The sequence below is a fragment of the Podarcis pityusensis genome (genome assembly GCF_964106645.2).
Source record: "Podarcis pityusensis genome assembly, chromosome: 2".
NCBI lineage: Eukaryota > Metazoa > Chordata > Lepidosauria > Squamata > Lacertidae > Podarcis > Podarcis pityusensis.
In genome coordinates this window covers 39,274,827-39,289,060 of record NC_138029.1, presented here as the reverse complement: position 1 = coordinate 39,289,060, position 14,234 = coordinate 39,274,827, and the positions used below count along the sequence as shown (strand labels likewise).

General features: G+C 40.8%; 1 protein-coding gene across 4 annotated transcripts in view; it reads right to left on the bottom strand.

Moving 5' to 3' along the window:
• Nucleotides 1–14,234, bottom strand: part of TBCD (tubulin folding cofactor D) — a 135,812-nt gene that overhangs the window by 59,085 nt on the left and 62,493 nt on the right. For all 4 annotated transcript variants that reach the window (XM_080993611.1, XM_080993614.1, XM_080993613.1 and 1 more), the window contains exon 16: nucleotides 8,773–8,830. In XM_080993611.1, the coding sequence (XP_080849737.1) occupies nucleotides 8,773–8,830 (58 nt within the window). The remainder of the gene's footprint in view (nucleotides 1–8,772; nucleotides 8,831–14,234) is intronic.

The following is a 14,234-nucleotide window of genomic DNA, read 5'->3' as shown; positions in this document are numbered from 1 at the left end:
AAATAGGGTGTCATTCATCCTCCATCTGAAGGAGCCAGTTGATGTTAGCTTCAACTCCATCCTTACCGCATTATGGTCGGAGCAGGTTTTTGGGCAGATTTCCACTTTCTTTATCTTTGGTGCCATTCCTCTAGTTACCCATATTTGGTCAATTCTAGTCCATGTCATCTTAGCTTCAGAAAAGAAGGTTCCCTCTCTTCCCAAGGGGTTCTTTGTTCTCCATGTGTCCACTAAATCAAAATTGTCTATCATCTCAAAAAATGTTTTCGGTAGTCTACCATCCTTGGTAACTACCTGTCTTTGTGCCTTATCCATGTTTGTAGATACTACTCCATTCATGTCCCCCATCAAAATCAGATTGTAATCCAAATAATCCAATAAGGTCTCATGCAACTTTTTAAAGAATTCAGATTTCCCCTCATTCGGTGCATAAATTCCTACTATCAAGAATTTCTCTCCTTGAACTTGAATTTCAATTGCCAAAAATCTTCCTTGGTCATCTTTAAAAATTAATTTCGGTGATAGTCTCTCCTTTGCATATATCACAACTCCTCTTTTTTTAACTTTGTCAGATGAGATAAACTCCTGTCCCAATCTCTTATTAATCAGTAGTTTCCTGTGTAACCTTGTTACATGTGTTTCTTGTAGACAAATCAAGTCCAATTGTTCCTTTTTCAGTAAATGAAAAACACTTTTTCTCTTTCAAGGAGAGTTCAAAGCATTACAATTCCAACTTAACAGTTGCAGAGCCATGATGGGGTTACTTCGCTTTACCTCCAACTGCGCCAAGTGTCTGTTCTTGTTCTGTCAGTGGTGTCTCTTTCTCTGGACCGTGCAATCCAAAAGATAAGTTTGCTATGTCTAGTATTCCTTTTTCCAGTGCTTTTGGCTCTTCTCTGGATTCCACTTCTTTCTGTAGATCTTCTCCTTGATCCTTCAGAAACCTATCTTTGTCATTGACTGATCTTATTTTTATCTTTCTTCCTTTATATTTAAAGGACAGGCCTTGAGGGAATTCCCACCTAAAGATGATTCTGTTTCTTCTCAGCAGGGCAACCAGATCTCCGTAGTTGAGCCTTAAATCCAAAAGGTGTTTTGGAATGTCCTTGAATATCTCCACACTTGAGTCATAAATTTCCAAAGTCTTTTGGTAATGCAGATTCAAAATTTTGTCTCTCTCCTCTTTTGTTCGAAGGGTAATCAAGCAGTCTCTCACCTTATTCCTCCTTCCTCCTCTTCCAAGTCTAAATGCACTCACTATCTTAAATTCTTCCTTCCCCAAATCCTGTTGCCAGAAATCTGCGAATTCCTGCGTAAGAAAATCAGCCAAATTGTCTTTCTCACGTTCTGGTACAGCCCTAATTCTTAAATTTCTTTGTTTCTCTTTCAATTCAATCATAGACAATGTCAAACCGTGGTCCTCCAGTTGCTTATATACCGGTGGTATCTTCTCTTGAGTAGCAGTTGCTATATCTTTTGCTTCTTCAGCTATCTTTCGGGTCGAAGCAGATTCCTGTAGTAATTTTTCAATAGACTCTGTGTTGGTCTTCACCTTCTGTCCCAAATTATTGATGCTTGTAGTATTCTGGTCAATTTTAACTGATGCTTCAGCTACTTGTTTATTTGTTTCAGCTACTTGTCTAGCTAAATTTTCCAAAGTTTCATTAATTTTTCCAAGTGCCTGTGCCAAAACGTCTTCGGACGACATAACTTTTGGTTTAACCTGTGGAGGTGCAGCCCCTGGTATTCCAGATGGTCCAGATGTTGAAGCCCTTCGCTGCAACGCAGTATCTGTCCGATAGGGTCTGCCAGACCTAGTAGTTTTTTCCTGCGCCAACTCTAACTTTCCTCTTCCATCTGCCATAACACTCTCATGAGAATTCAAGGTCGATCCCACGGCTGGAAATTTGTTTTGGAATGGAAAATTCCTCTAGCCCAGTTGTTATTGTAGCAATGTCAAGCCTCCTCTAGGGGGACACAGTAACAGCCAAAGCTTGCAACTTTTTAAAAAAGAAAATAGTCCTTATAAGTCCCCCAATTCACATAAAAACAACAGTTTCAGTTGTACTTAATCAGTTACTTTAAAACCAGGAGAAGTTCAGAAACACTGTATTTCTTTTGCAGAGTTAGCTGTCAAAAGTCCTCTGCTTACCGATAGGCTTTCCACAGAGCGGAATTCCTTATCTCGGGGCAGTCCGTTCCCAGGTTTTAGGCGGTGGATTTTAGCTTCCTTCTCCCCTTTTTTGCAGATAAATACAGTTCAGACCTTTCCCCCCTCCTCTCCTGCAATCCGGAGGGGAGATCGCTTTCCAGATGTTAAGATTTAAGTCTTTTTTCAAACATCTTTCCAAGTTTCCGCTTACAGTCTCTTTGCTTTGATCTATTTACAAGAAAGGAAGGCAGACTTCCTGTTTATACCTTCCCGCTTCGGTGCCGAATTAACTTGTTTTTTCCCTTTAAATCCAATTTAATCCTACTCACGGGTAGTTGCTTTCAAAGTCAAATTGTCCCAGGAAAAAGTCAGCGCTCTCCGATAACGGCTATGCGGCTTCACTCCGCGGAAGAAGCAGTCGACTCTCAGCACCGCGCCGCTCACCCCGTCCCGCTCCGGAGCCCTTAAAAGGGTCCCTTCGCAACTTGGGGGGGCTCAAAAGGTGCCCGCCGAGTCCCCACGTTCACAGGCATCGCCCGCCTGTGATTTTTAAAGGGCCCCCGCTTCGCCGCAGCGGTAAGACCCGATCCCGCGGAGCTGGTCCCTCAGAGACTCAGAGGGAATCCGCCATTATCGATGGCGCCAACCCGGAAGTCCGAAAAACCTATGTTCTCTCAAAGCTGCCACACATTTTTGTTTACTAAACCTTAGCACTCGCCCTACCTTTACCAAATTGTAAGACATTGAGAGTAGCCTTTGTCAGGGCAGTTTCCAGGCATGAGTAACTACAGACACTAAGTTTACTTCACATCCTACTAGAACTTCACCACGCATTGACAGATGACCTTTGGTAAAATTATCCTTACTACCCTATATGGGGATACAGGTGACACTGCTATCCTGAAGTGACAAGAGTTTATTCAGGAGGGGCTAGTTGTCTAGGTGGGTTCAAGCTCAAACGCACCACAATGGACAGCTAAAGTACTCACTGGTATGAATTTAAACGGGAACAACTGCCCAAAATAACAAAGCAGGAGTCTTGAAATGGCAGTGTAGCTCTATAGTTTCCAAGGCTACACTGGCTCTGAAATTAACATACTTTATCTTCACATTTTTTTTACGGGAATAGTAAGATTTGGACTTAGGCTGTTAGCTAACATTTTTGTAGTGTTGTGTTTGTTTGTTTGTTTGTTTGTTTGTTTGTTTGTTTGTCTGTCTAAAGATTTCTCAGCTGCCCTTCATGAAAAAATTCCAGGGAGGTGTGAATAAAATTCACAAAACACAAATACTGTATAATTTTAAGGGTTGTATACAAATATTACTCAAATATTAACTGACCAAGTTAGTCATGTCTATTAATTTCAATGGGCCTACTCCCAAGTATGATGGCATTATAAAGTCAGTGTGCACTCTCCTTTGTACAAGCACAGCAAATCCCTACTAAACTGGGTACTTGGAGCAGGGCCTATAGAAGAACTTAAGATACAATAAGCAGCCTCTTATGGGAAGAGATGTTTTTTGGGGTATTTGGGTCCCAAGCCACTTAGGGTGTGAAAGCATCTTAAATTAGGCTCCGAAGCAAGCAGACAGTCAATGCAGTTCTTTCAAAATAAGTGCAATATGAACAACTCTGACCATAGTAAAGGTAAAGGGACCCCTGACCATTAGGTCCAGTCATGACCGACTCTGGGGTTGCGGCGCTCATCTCGCTTTATTGGCTGAGGGTGCCAGCATACAGCTTCCGGGTCATGTGGCCAGCATGACTAAGCCACTTCTGGCGAACCAGAGCAGCACACGGAAACGCCGTTTACCTTCCCGCCGGAGCGGTACACCAGTGTGGTGTAGTGGTTAAGAGCGGTAGTCTCCTAATCTGGGGAACCGGGTTCGCGTCTCCGCTCCTCCACATGCAGCTGCTGGGTGACCTTGGGCCAGTCACACTTCTTTGAAGTCTCTCAGCCCCACTCACCTCACAGAGTGTTTGTTGTGGGGGAGGAAGGGAAAGGAGAATGTTAGCCACTTTGAGACTCCTGAAGGGGAGTGAAAGGCGGGATATCAAATCCAAACTCCTCCTCCTCCACTTTGACGTGCTTTCAAACTGCTAGGTTGGCAGGAGACTCTGACCATACTTACCAAAATTCAAGCAGGCAAATTCTATACTAACTAAAGCTTCCAAGACACCTTTAAGGGCAGCCTCGTGTATTATGGTAATCAAGCCAGGAGTTTACCACATATTAGATCACCACGGAAGGCTATCCCTCTACAGAAAGAGTCAAGAGTTGATACTAAATGAAAAAGCTGGTAAAACTCTGAAAGCAGCAAGGATTGGCCACTCCAAGCATGAAGAAATACTAAATCACATTATGACCAAACAGAAATAGAAAAGAAAATCACACATGCCTTATGGAGTCTGATAACTGACCAATAAAGGCATACTGGGATTGTGGTAGATAACTCAACAAGAACACTGCCCCAGTATGTGACATCAGTGAAAAAGATGAATGCCATTAAGAAAGGAACAGAAAAGAAAACCCTCAGCATTATAATGCCTGTATGGTGCAAAGATACATGGAATACTGTGCAGAGTGTTGATAACCAAACCCCGAGAAGAATAGTATAGAGCTACTATAGAGTCAAAATTAGCAGAAAGCCAAAGCACTTTGGGTAATTGAGGCCATTTAGGCCTCAAGTATCACTGCTGGAACAAGGAGTACCTTCAAACTGCATACCTGTTATTACAGGGGGAATTGCAATCCTAACCTGAACAGGATGAACACCAATTTCATGCATCTAATCCACCCATCCACAGTGCTTCAGTGACAATTTAATTAGCCATTATCTAACACCCTTTAGGGGTGAAAATATGTGTTTATTCAACATACTTGAAAATCCAAGTTCTAGCTGGGTGTTGTTTCAGTACTACTTAGAAGGTCACACCAAAATTAGGGCTCTCAATAGCAAAGTGATGTGGTATACTGTTCTCTTGGTTGAATTATGAAGTGGAGGAGATCTGGCTTTTGAACCTTCAAGAATGCCAAGGCCAGCTTATATACAGAGGACTGAGACACTCTCTTTTTCATTTCAACAGAGGGTGTTGACAGGGCCAGCAAAGCTTTTACAGTTATGCTTCATGAAAGTTTATTTTTAAGTTTGCCTAACTTAAAATAAATAGGATAAACTGCTCACACAACTTCCATTAAGCAGGAGAAACTGGCTTCAGGTAAACCTCTCTCCCTACCATGGAAGGTATTGCAAACATTGCAACTCAGCTCATTTCTAAATATCCATGAGGTGAATACAATTCCCACAGACTTCAAAAGAAAACTGAGCACCTATCTTGGGACACTTAAGTGTATTTTTAATTTCATAATCCGGCATGCCCATCATTTCAAAGTAACAAGCCTTAAATCACATAAATTATACTCATCAATTTGTTCTACACTCTAAAAACAACAATTGGGGGGAACGAATTCAGAAGACATATAAAACCACTGCAATACATAGATAAAATTTGAATGAAACTATGACTTTGTTGGTAAGGTAAGAGAAGGAATTGGTTAATCTCCCTCCCCACCCCCCTTTAGGTGTTGAGTCATTTTAAATCTGTCTTAGCTTGAATTGCTGGTAAATATCCAAAATGCTAGTGGCTACTTATTTCTACTTACAATCTTTTGTTATGTCATGGGAAAATGCTACATTCAATTAAATAATAATAATCTACATAAATAGCAGCCCTTTAAGTTACTGATTCCTGATTTCACTATTGTTAATATGAAGGGTAATTCTACTTGCTATATCAAATTAGCAACATGCCCTCACCTGAGGCATATGGGAATCACTATGTTATTTTATACACATTCAGAAAATTTAAGTTCTTTAGAAAACTCTAGCCACTGTAGCCAGAAGCACCAGATCCCATGTGACAAAATATGGGCTTGCATGTAGTTTCTAGGCGCAGAAATTCATATCCAGCTTAGCATATGCTACTTGAGTTCCTTTCTCCTTACAGAAACCTCCCTATGGTTGTCAACAAGCTGCCTCCAAAGCTGCTAAGGGCAGCTAAAAAAACCTGAAAGCTTGCTGGGAATATGCCCACCTAAACAGGATCTTTGAATCCGAGCCATAATCACAAAGAATCACACAGAGTTTTAATTTGTCTGTTGGCCTTGGCTGGATCTCTCACGGTCAAATAGCATGGCTATCATAATTTTTAACTGTCACAGACAAAGTAGAAAAGAGATAGAAATGGGGAGATCATCAGAGAAAAGACACAAGTGCAGAGTGGCACGTCTAACACAGAGCCACTCTGCACTTGTTGTGCCACCGACAAAAGAGGATCTGTGTTAAATTCACAAAGGTAGGAAAGAAGCCAGAGGGATGGACCTCTACCTACTCCAAGGATTCATGCACACTGACATACATATAAACAAGCAGTAAAAATACATAAACATGCAAATGAATATGCACACAGTTGGTTCAAGGAGGTAAAGCCTCTATTTCCTCTCCCCTTCCACTCATGTGCGCATGCACAGAAGCATTACATATGTACAGCTACACCTATTGTTGGTGAGGATGAGACAGAGTGAGGGATACCCTCATCGCCCTGACAAGCTGAATGCTTACAGTGATGGAACTCTTTAGTGCTACACTCAGTTCCTCCCCTTGAGTAGGGTGGCTGTTTAACAATAGCTGAATAGGTGCGTGCACTATGGAAAAGCAAGTGGTCCTTGGTCCATGCATGGGCTTGCAGGATCCCAATGATGGTCTGATAGCGAAGGGGATCTAGTTTTTAAAATAACTAAGAAACTCTCGTATGTATTTTAAAGAACTGTATGAGATTGAAAGGTCCAGTTTCTTAGGGGGAAGTCTATGGAATTCATTGGTACAAAGTGGCTGGCAATGTCTTCTCTTAAAAGTGCTTGGCTTTAGAGATTTACAGAAAAAAAATTTGAAATGTTAATGCTTTCTTTTTACATGAGCAAAGTGTATAGTCTGTTTTGTTTGTCTTGCAACAGCAGGTGAGATAGACTATTATTTCCATCTTACAGAGGAAAAGCTGAGACTGCTATATCCATAGCCTTTATAAGCAGGAACTACTGGCAATCCTTTTAGCAACAAAAAATTGTATGAAAGTGAAAACTACTTTGACATATTTTATTAATTTATACACATACATGCAGTTGGAGTTTTCACTCTCATAGAATATATTTATAAGTGTTACAAGTTTTCAATCTCATACAATTCTTTGTTGCAAAAAGGTGTGCCAGTAGGGTTGGACATGAAAGGCAGTCTGTGTGCAGCGTTAGCCTGCAGCTATGATTGCAGCATAACCCATTGTGGAAGAATCTGTATGATTAAAATGCTGGAGTTTGATTTCTTCAATTAAGGTTTCTGATCCTCAAGCTATAAGATACAGTACAACCTGGAGAAGAAGCACTCGGCCATAATGGTTGTGGACTTCTGCATATGACATCTGGCCATTTCAAGCTGCCTGCTGCCATCTTTGCCACTGTCTGCACCTGCTGCTGCTGCTGCTGCTGCTGCTGCCCCCTCCCAGTCCTGGCCAGCTGAAGCTGGAGGGTCTCTGGCCACAGCCCAGGAGGAGGAAGAGAGGAAGAAGGGGATTGTCGAGGGGCAGCTGAATCCTGAGAACGTGTGTGTGTGTGTGTGTGTGTGTGTGTGTGACACATGGGGGGGCACTGACCATCTGTAGGTGAGAGGGGTCTGTAGGTGAGAGGGTCACTTTTGTTGTGTAGGAAGGGACACCCCCCCCAGGGTCAATGGTAACCTCGCCCCCCCCCACTGCACCTCCTGCCCCCAGTGTCACTGCTTGTCACACTGTAAACTGAGAGAGTGAGGAGCAGGAAACTAGGGGGTGCAGAAGATCAAAAAAAGAGGAGAAAATAGCCATTGTGAGATGAGACAGAATAAACATTAGCTCATGAAAATGGCCTCAGGCTTCTCCATTTGTGGAAACAAGGTCGGGGAGAAAAGGAAGGGTCCTGGGCTGGGGTGTTTGGAGGGGTTTTGTTGTGCTGCTGCTGCTGTTGGCTTTATTTTCATCTTTATTTTCGATCTTGTTGAGATTTATGTGGAAATTGTTCAGTTTGGTTGTGTATTTCTGAAGGTTGTATTTATTGTTCATGACTACTTTTGTTATATTGTAGTTATGTGTTCCCCTCATGTCGTGATCTGCCTTGAGGATGGTTTGAACTGTGGAAAGGCAGCATACAAATAAATTTATGTAATGTATGGCAGCCATGTAGGAAAGGTAGAAAAACAGCTTTAAAATGCAGAACGCCTGCACAGGCCAAATGTGGGCAGCTTATTTCAATACTGGGAACATAAAAGTCCATATAATCCAGATATACTAAAATATTTAAACTAGAAATCACCTTAAGATTTGTACACTCAGAACCTGAGTTAAGCTACAATCTGACAGACAGAAAAAAAAGGGGGGGTAATTTCTTTCTGATTGGAAAGTAATTATATAGAACCTTTAACAAACTGATATTGCATGTTAGGAAAAGCTTCCTACCAGTAGACTGCACGGCTCAAAAAGGCCACAGTAGCGTCATAAAGTATCAGAAACATTTAGAACATATTGCAAACTCACAACTTACCGAGGCAGCTCTTCTGCAATTAATATCACGGTCAAATATAGCAGTTATAACCAGGGCACTGAAGACAGAAAGAAGGAATATATAAGAATAATTGACAATCGTAAGAATTTCAGTGTATTATTATTATTTTTTTGAACACTCAGGCCACTGCAAAGTCAGGCATTCATTATCATGAGTAGCTGAGATCAGGCAGCCCCCCTTCCCTGTTGAACCTCTGGTGCTTGGTGACAAACTTTTCATTCAGCAGACATTTTGAGCAAGTTGTTTTTTTATCTTCTGCTTCATTTTTCATTATTGTATCCTTTGTAGCCATACTGTACACCACTCAAGGGTTGTATCCAATGCTACTCCTATGCAGCGTAGATAAACTGAAGTTAATGGACATGACTAACTTAACGTTAACTTAGGTTCATTAATATTGATAGGTCTACTCTTGAGTATTACTTACTGTAGCCTCTGGGTTGTATACAGCTAAGTACTTAAAGTACTTTATGTACTTAAAAGTTCTTTGGAAGAATATTTCCTGTATTCTGTATTTTCTGTACTTTCCATATTCTGGGGGCACCACCACTATTTGACTGAGATCTGTCTGGATATACGAATTTCAGTACAAAGTTTAAGGCACACTATAGCAACAATGAAGAAATGGGTCACAGTGTAATTAGCAGGGTCTATTCTCCAGCACTGTACAACATTTATTAATAACCTTGGCAAGCATACTTAATCTCCCTCTGGCTGGACTGAAACTCCCCTTTGTACCCGCAGTGTGGGGCAGGGAGATGTTCACAAGTGACATGACCAGAGGCAACCTGATCTGAAAGCTCATCACCAGGGCAGCTAGGACAGCCCAACCCTCTGTGGACCCTTGCTGCTTATAGCAAGGTAGGCAAGTGTTGCACTGGGTAGACCAGAGCAAATAGTTTCTAGCCTGCCTTTGGTGCATCATGAAAGGAGGTCCAGATGCAGAGAAGTGACAATTTGTAGCCTGCCATCACCACCAGCCCATTAGGTCCTATTTTAGATGCCGGTTAACAGAGCCAAGAAATCTTTTTTACTAGTTCTTCAAATATTGAGGGAGAGGATTAGGTTTCTGCCTGTTGTGGAATTGCCAAGTAGTATGTTATCTTTCGTATTGTCAATTACCGGTAAGTCAAAACTGGCACTTGGTCATTAAGCAGGTACTATAATTAGGGGCAAGAAGGGGAGGTGGGCTCTCCACAAAATCCACAACACCAGGCAGAAGGCTCATAGTCATGCAAGGAAAGCATTGTGATGCACTAATGAGCAATTACACCATGAACCGATGCTTACAGTATCTGATTAAGCTATCGCCTCCCTTCTATTGAGGGAGTTTACATGAGACTCCACCAGGATTTCCCAACATAATGGAACAGCCAAAGTGGGATTTCTTTCACAAGAAAGGAATAAAACATGTTTTGACATATCAGGAGTTAATTGCATCTGATTTCCAACAGGTATGGCAAAGAATGGCTCACTCTTTCAAGTGTCAATGATACTTCTTATGTAGTATCCTAAAGCATATTAAAACTTTTGTTATGACATTATATTTGCTTTGCATAACTCAAGAGACAAAAAGGGTATAATGAAACCTCCACAATGAGGGTTGGCAATGAGTGCTCTTTGTGTGTAAATATCATATTACTGAAAAATGTTTTTCCAACAAATCTAATTTTCATGGATGCGGAAGTAAATCTAAGACAGCCATCTTAAATTTCACTAAATCAAGGTCCTGGAGCTCATAGTACTATGACTCTTGGATGGAACACAGTGGACAAAAAGTCATGGAAATTTGGGTTCATACTGCGAAGCTAAATATCTGGGTATCTAATGTAGTCCAAAAGTTCAGTCAGCAAGGAGCTTGTACATGATGATGCAGATTATTTCATAAAAATTAGATATGAAAGTTAGCTATAGCCTTCTAGCTTGTAAATTAGGTGCCACTGCTACTGAACACAGTAACATTCAAAGCCAGGAAATATCTGCCCACTTTCCATTGCAATCTGTTTAGTTGCACACCCTTTCACTAAACAAAAGTTGGTGTCACTGTTTCCATTTTGTGTATTTAAGCCCCAACAAGTTTAAAAGGCAGGGCAAGGCAAGCAATCGAAAGTTTCGGTCCTGTCCCCCTACTTCCTTCACCTCTAGTATTCTGACAAAAGAAGAGGCAGGACTAGGTGTGGTTTTCCAAGCCAGGCACTGCCCTGCTACACAAAAAGAAGGAAGTGAGAAACATTTCTATCTTCCCTACTGAGAAGAACTTATGTGCTGTGTGGGTGTCCACAAGTTGCAGAACCTTCTCTGTGGTAGCGTGAGTCTTAAGAAATGCCCAGCCCAAGGAGACTTATCTGACTCCTGACACAGGTGTCTAGGCAAACACATGGTTTTTCAAAAAAACAAAAACAAAACACCTTTGGGATAGCTGGGTTTTATATTTACTGCTTTTCTGTGGTTTCAGTGAAGGTTATTTCCTCTTTTTAGGAATCACTGCTGTTTCTATTATATGGACTTAGTTTGAGAAGAACAGTAGGGTATATATTTACGAAAATGAATATATTTGATTATTCTGTGTTTAGTTTTATGGTTAAGGACAGCTGAGCCCTGGAATGCCAAAGATGACAGATGAAGAGGGCCAGGGAGAAAGAGGGAGCTGGCCTGCTTGATCCCCCAACCGTTCATTTAGCACCATTCATATTATCCTGGAAGTGTACATTAGCATCAGGGAGATGCACATGTTGCTTCTCAGGCTATGAAGCAATAAAATGCTCAGGTTCAATGCTGGCAACCAGCCAGTCTCAATTCTGAGCTCTAATAGTGGAAGTGGTTTTGGAAGGGTGATAATTTTTTTTAAAGGTATCATGCAAGGCTCCATGTTGGCCGAAGCCCCTGAAAAAGAGCAATCCTGTTGGGCACCAAACTCACCATCAGTTACAGCGAGTTATTAACACCATTTCTGGTATTAATCCTTGAACAGAAGGTTCTCTGTTTCTCTCTGTTGATAACCACTCACATTACAGTTTGCCAAGTGGAAGCACACTTGCCCTCATTTGCTCTTGGAGACAGTCATGATCTTTACAGGTTTGCTAATTTGGGTGTACAAAGGAGCCACTGGGGTCAAAAGCAATGCCAAAGTCATTATGACGGAACTATGAGTAGGCAAGAAGAGACGCAATGTTAAAAGGCCTCACTGAACTACTGCCACAAATCCTTATTTCTGCAACGAAAGCCAGACACACACGTTGTGAAAAATGGAGTCTGAGAGTGTGAATATGTTACCCAATATGTAACAGATATTACTTTTAGCATGAACTAGTCAGACAACAAAACATATTCCTCATGTACAGGTTATTCTCAACATTTCATCAGAGCACAAGATGTAGCTCTGAGCAATATTCATATTTCCTGATTCTGCAGGCTAATCTTGCCCCAGAGTCAAGTGGCTCCATTTACCTAAGAGCCACACCTTTCTTTTCTTCTCACCAGGCAGTACTCCAGGGAAGACTAAACTGCCTGCACTCCCACAATGTCATCAATTTCTTCTGAGCTGCAGGTTAGTGCTGTTCTCAAGCGTAAGTAAAGGAAGAGCATTCATGTCTTCACAACAGTAGACCCCCTTTTCATTAGCAACACAACAATACAATTATCTAGTGATTCAACTAAACATAATTTTTAAGGATCTTTTAAGATTTATAGAAACCCAGCATACAACAAACCTAGCTTCCTGCACAGGAGCATTTCAAAAAACATTATGCTATTTGGTATACAACTGCTTAGTGAAAAGATACTGATTTTCAATTACGGCATGATTATAAGGAACAGCCTAAATTGATTAACCAAAACAACTGGAGGGCGCCAGATTGGGAAAAGCAGCATTTCTGAATTTTACCTGTCTACAATTTCCTTTTTCCCACAAGAACAGAGATCAGTAACACTTTGTTCTTGCCCAAGTGCAAGTAGGAGCAACAGTACATGATCCTGGCTTAGGGATATGTCCAGACTGAGGATTCATTATTTGTTTTGCTCAAACAAACCTTTGCTTCAAATCCCTGGTTCCAGTGTATGCTAAACCAGGATTATGGTTTGTTGCTGCTGCTCACCCTAGAGGAGAAATGAAGCAACAGCAGCTTACTATGACACAGAACTGCTGCCACAGAATGCAAAGTCCTAGAAGATCACATCATGTAACCATGAAAGCATTATTTCAATAAAATGTTGCATACTGTACATGAGCAGCAAATTAAAAATTGCAGGTGTGCTATTCTATGACCTGATGTGCACTGCAATATTTCTTCCAATTAATGGCTGAGGCAAGAAGGCATGAGGACGTTTGCAAGATTAATATGTTGCAAAATCTCGAAGGGACACAATAGATCTCAATAACTGTACAAATTAAGCCCATCTCCATGCCTATATCCCTTAAGTTTACTTTCAGAGAGAGTTACATGCGAACTATACAATGAAGTTCAGCCTATTTCAAGACACCGAATTATTCAATTTTGAAAGGTAGCAGAATTTGTTTCTGGCTGAATATATGACTCTTCTCAGTCAGAATGAGTGACACACCTAAAGTTAGAACTGAAGAGACAAGAAAGTAAAGGCATATGATTAGTGTTTCTGGCTGTAAACCAAGGTGTGCTAATACAGGTGAAACTGTGTGTCATCCTGTGAAAGTTCCTGATTCTCAGCATAGAGCTTCATTGCTCCCACACTACATTATTCCAAGAGGAAAAGACAGATAAACACACAGCTTTAGGGCCTCATTAGAAGAAATGTATTTCTCAGAAATAGGATGTTGAAGTATTTTCAACTAGTGCACTGCCAAGATGGAAGATTTGTAGCTAAACACCAAGTTGCCACCAATATCTTTAGACTCTGGCTAAAAAATTGATTACATAACAACTGTGTAAACACACGTTCCATTGATTGGAGATCTTGTGACATTTCTTCAGCTAAGATTGCTTGGGGTGAATTCTTCTTTAAGTGTTCAAAAGAAGCAAAAAAGGATGTTTCTCACAGAGTTGACGTGCATGATCAAAAACTTTTAAAAATTGCCCCCAGAAGAATAACATTTACTTATTACAAATGCTTCCTAGGCAACTTTTCATCTACAAAGACACCAGAGCAGTATACAAAGGTAAGGAAAAATAAAACAACCGCCCCCAAATATAATACAATATAAAGTTAAAACATCATAAACCCAAAAAACAATTAAAAAAAACACAAGCAGAGCAGACTAGATACATTCATTCAATGGTAGAATAAAATGATTTCCGAGACAGACATGTAACAATAACAGGTTCCAGTTTTACCAAATTATTTTGAAAGTGGTAGGGGACTGTTTTTGTTTATACTGTATTGACTTGTAAGCACTACTGAAATGCAAATTTATTCCATAGTTCATTTTCTGAAATCTGCCCCATCTATATGAAACAGATAAACCAAGC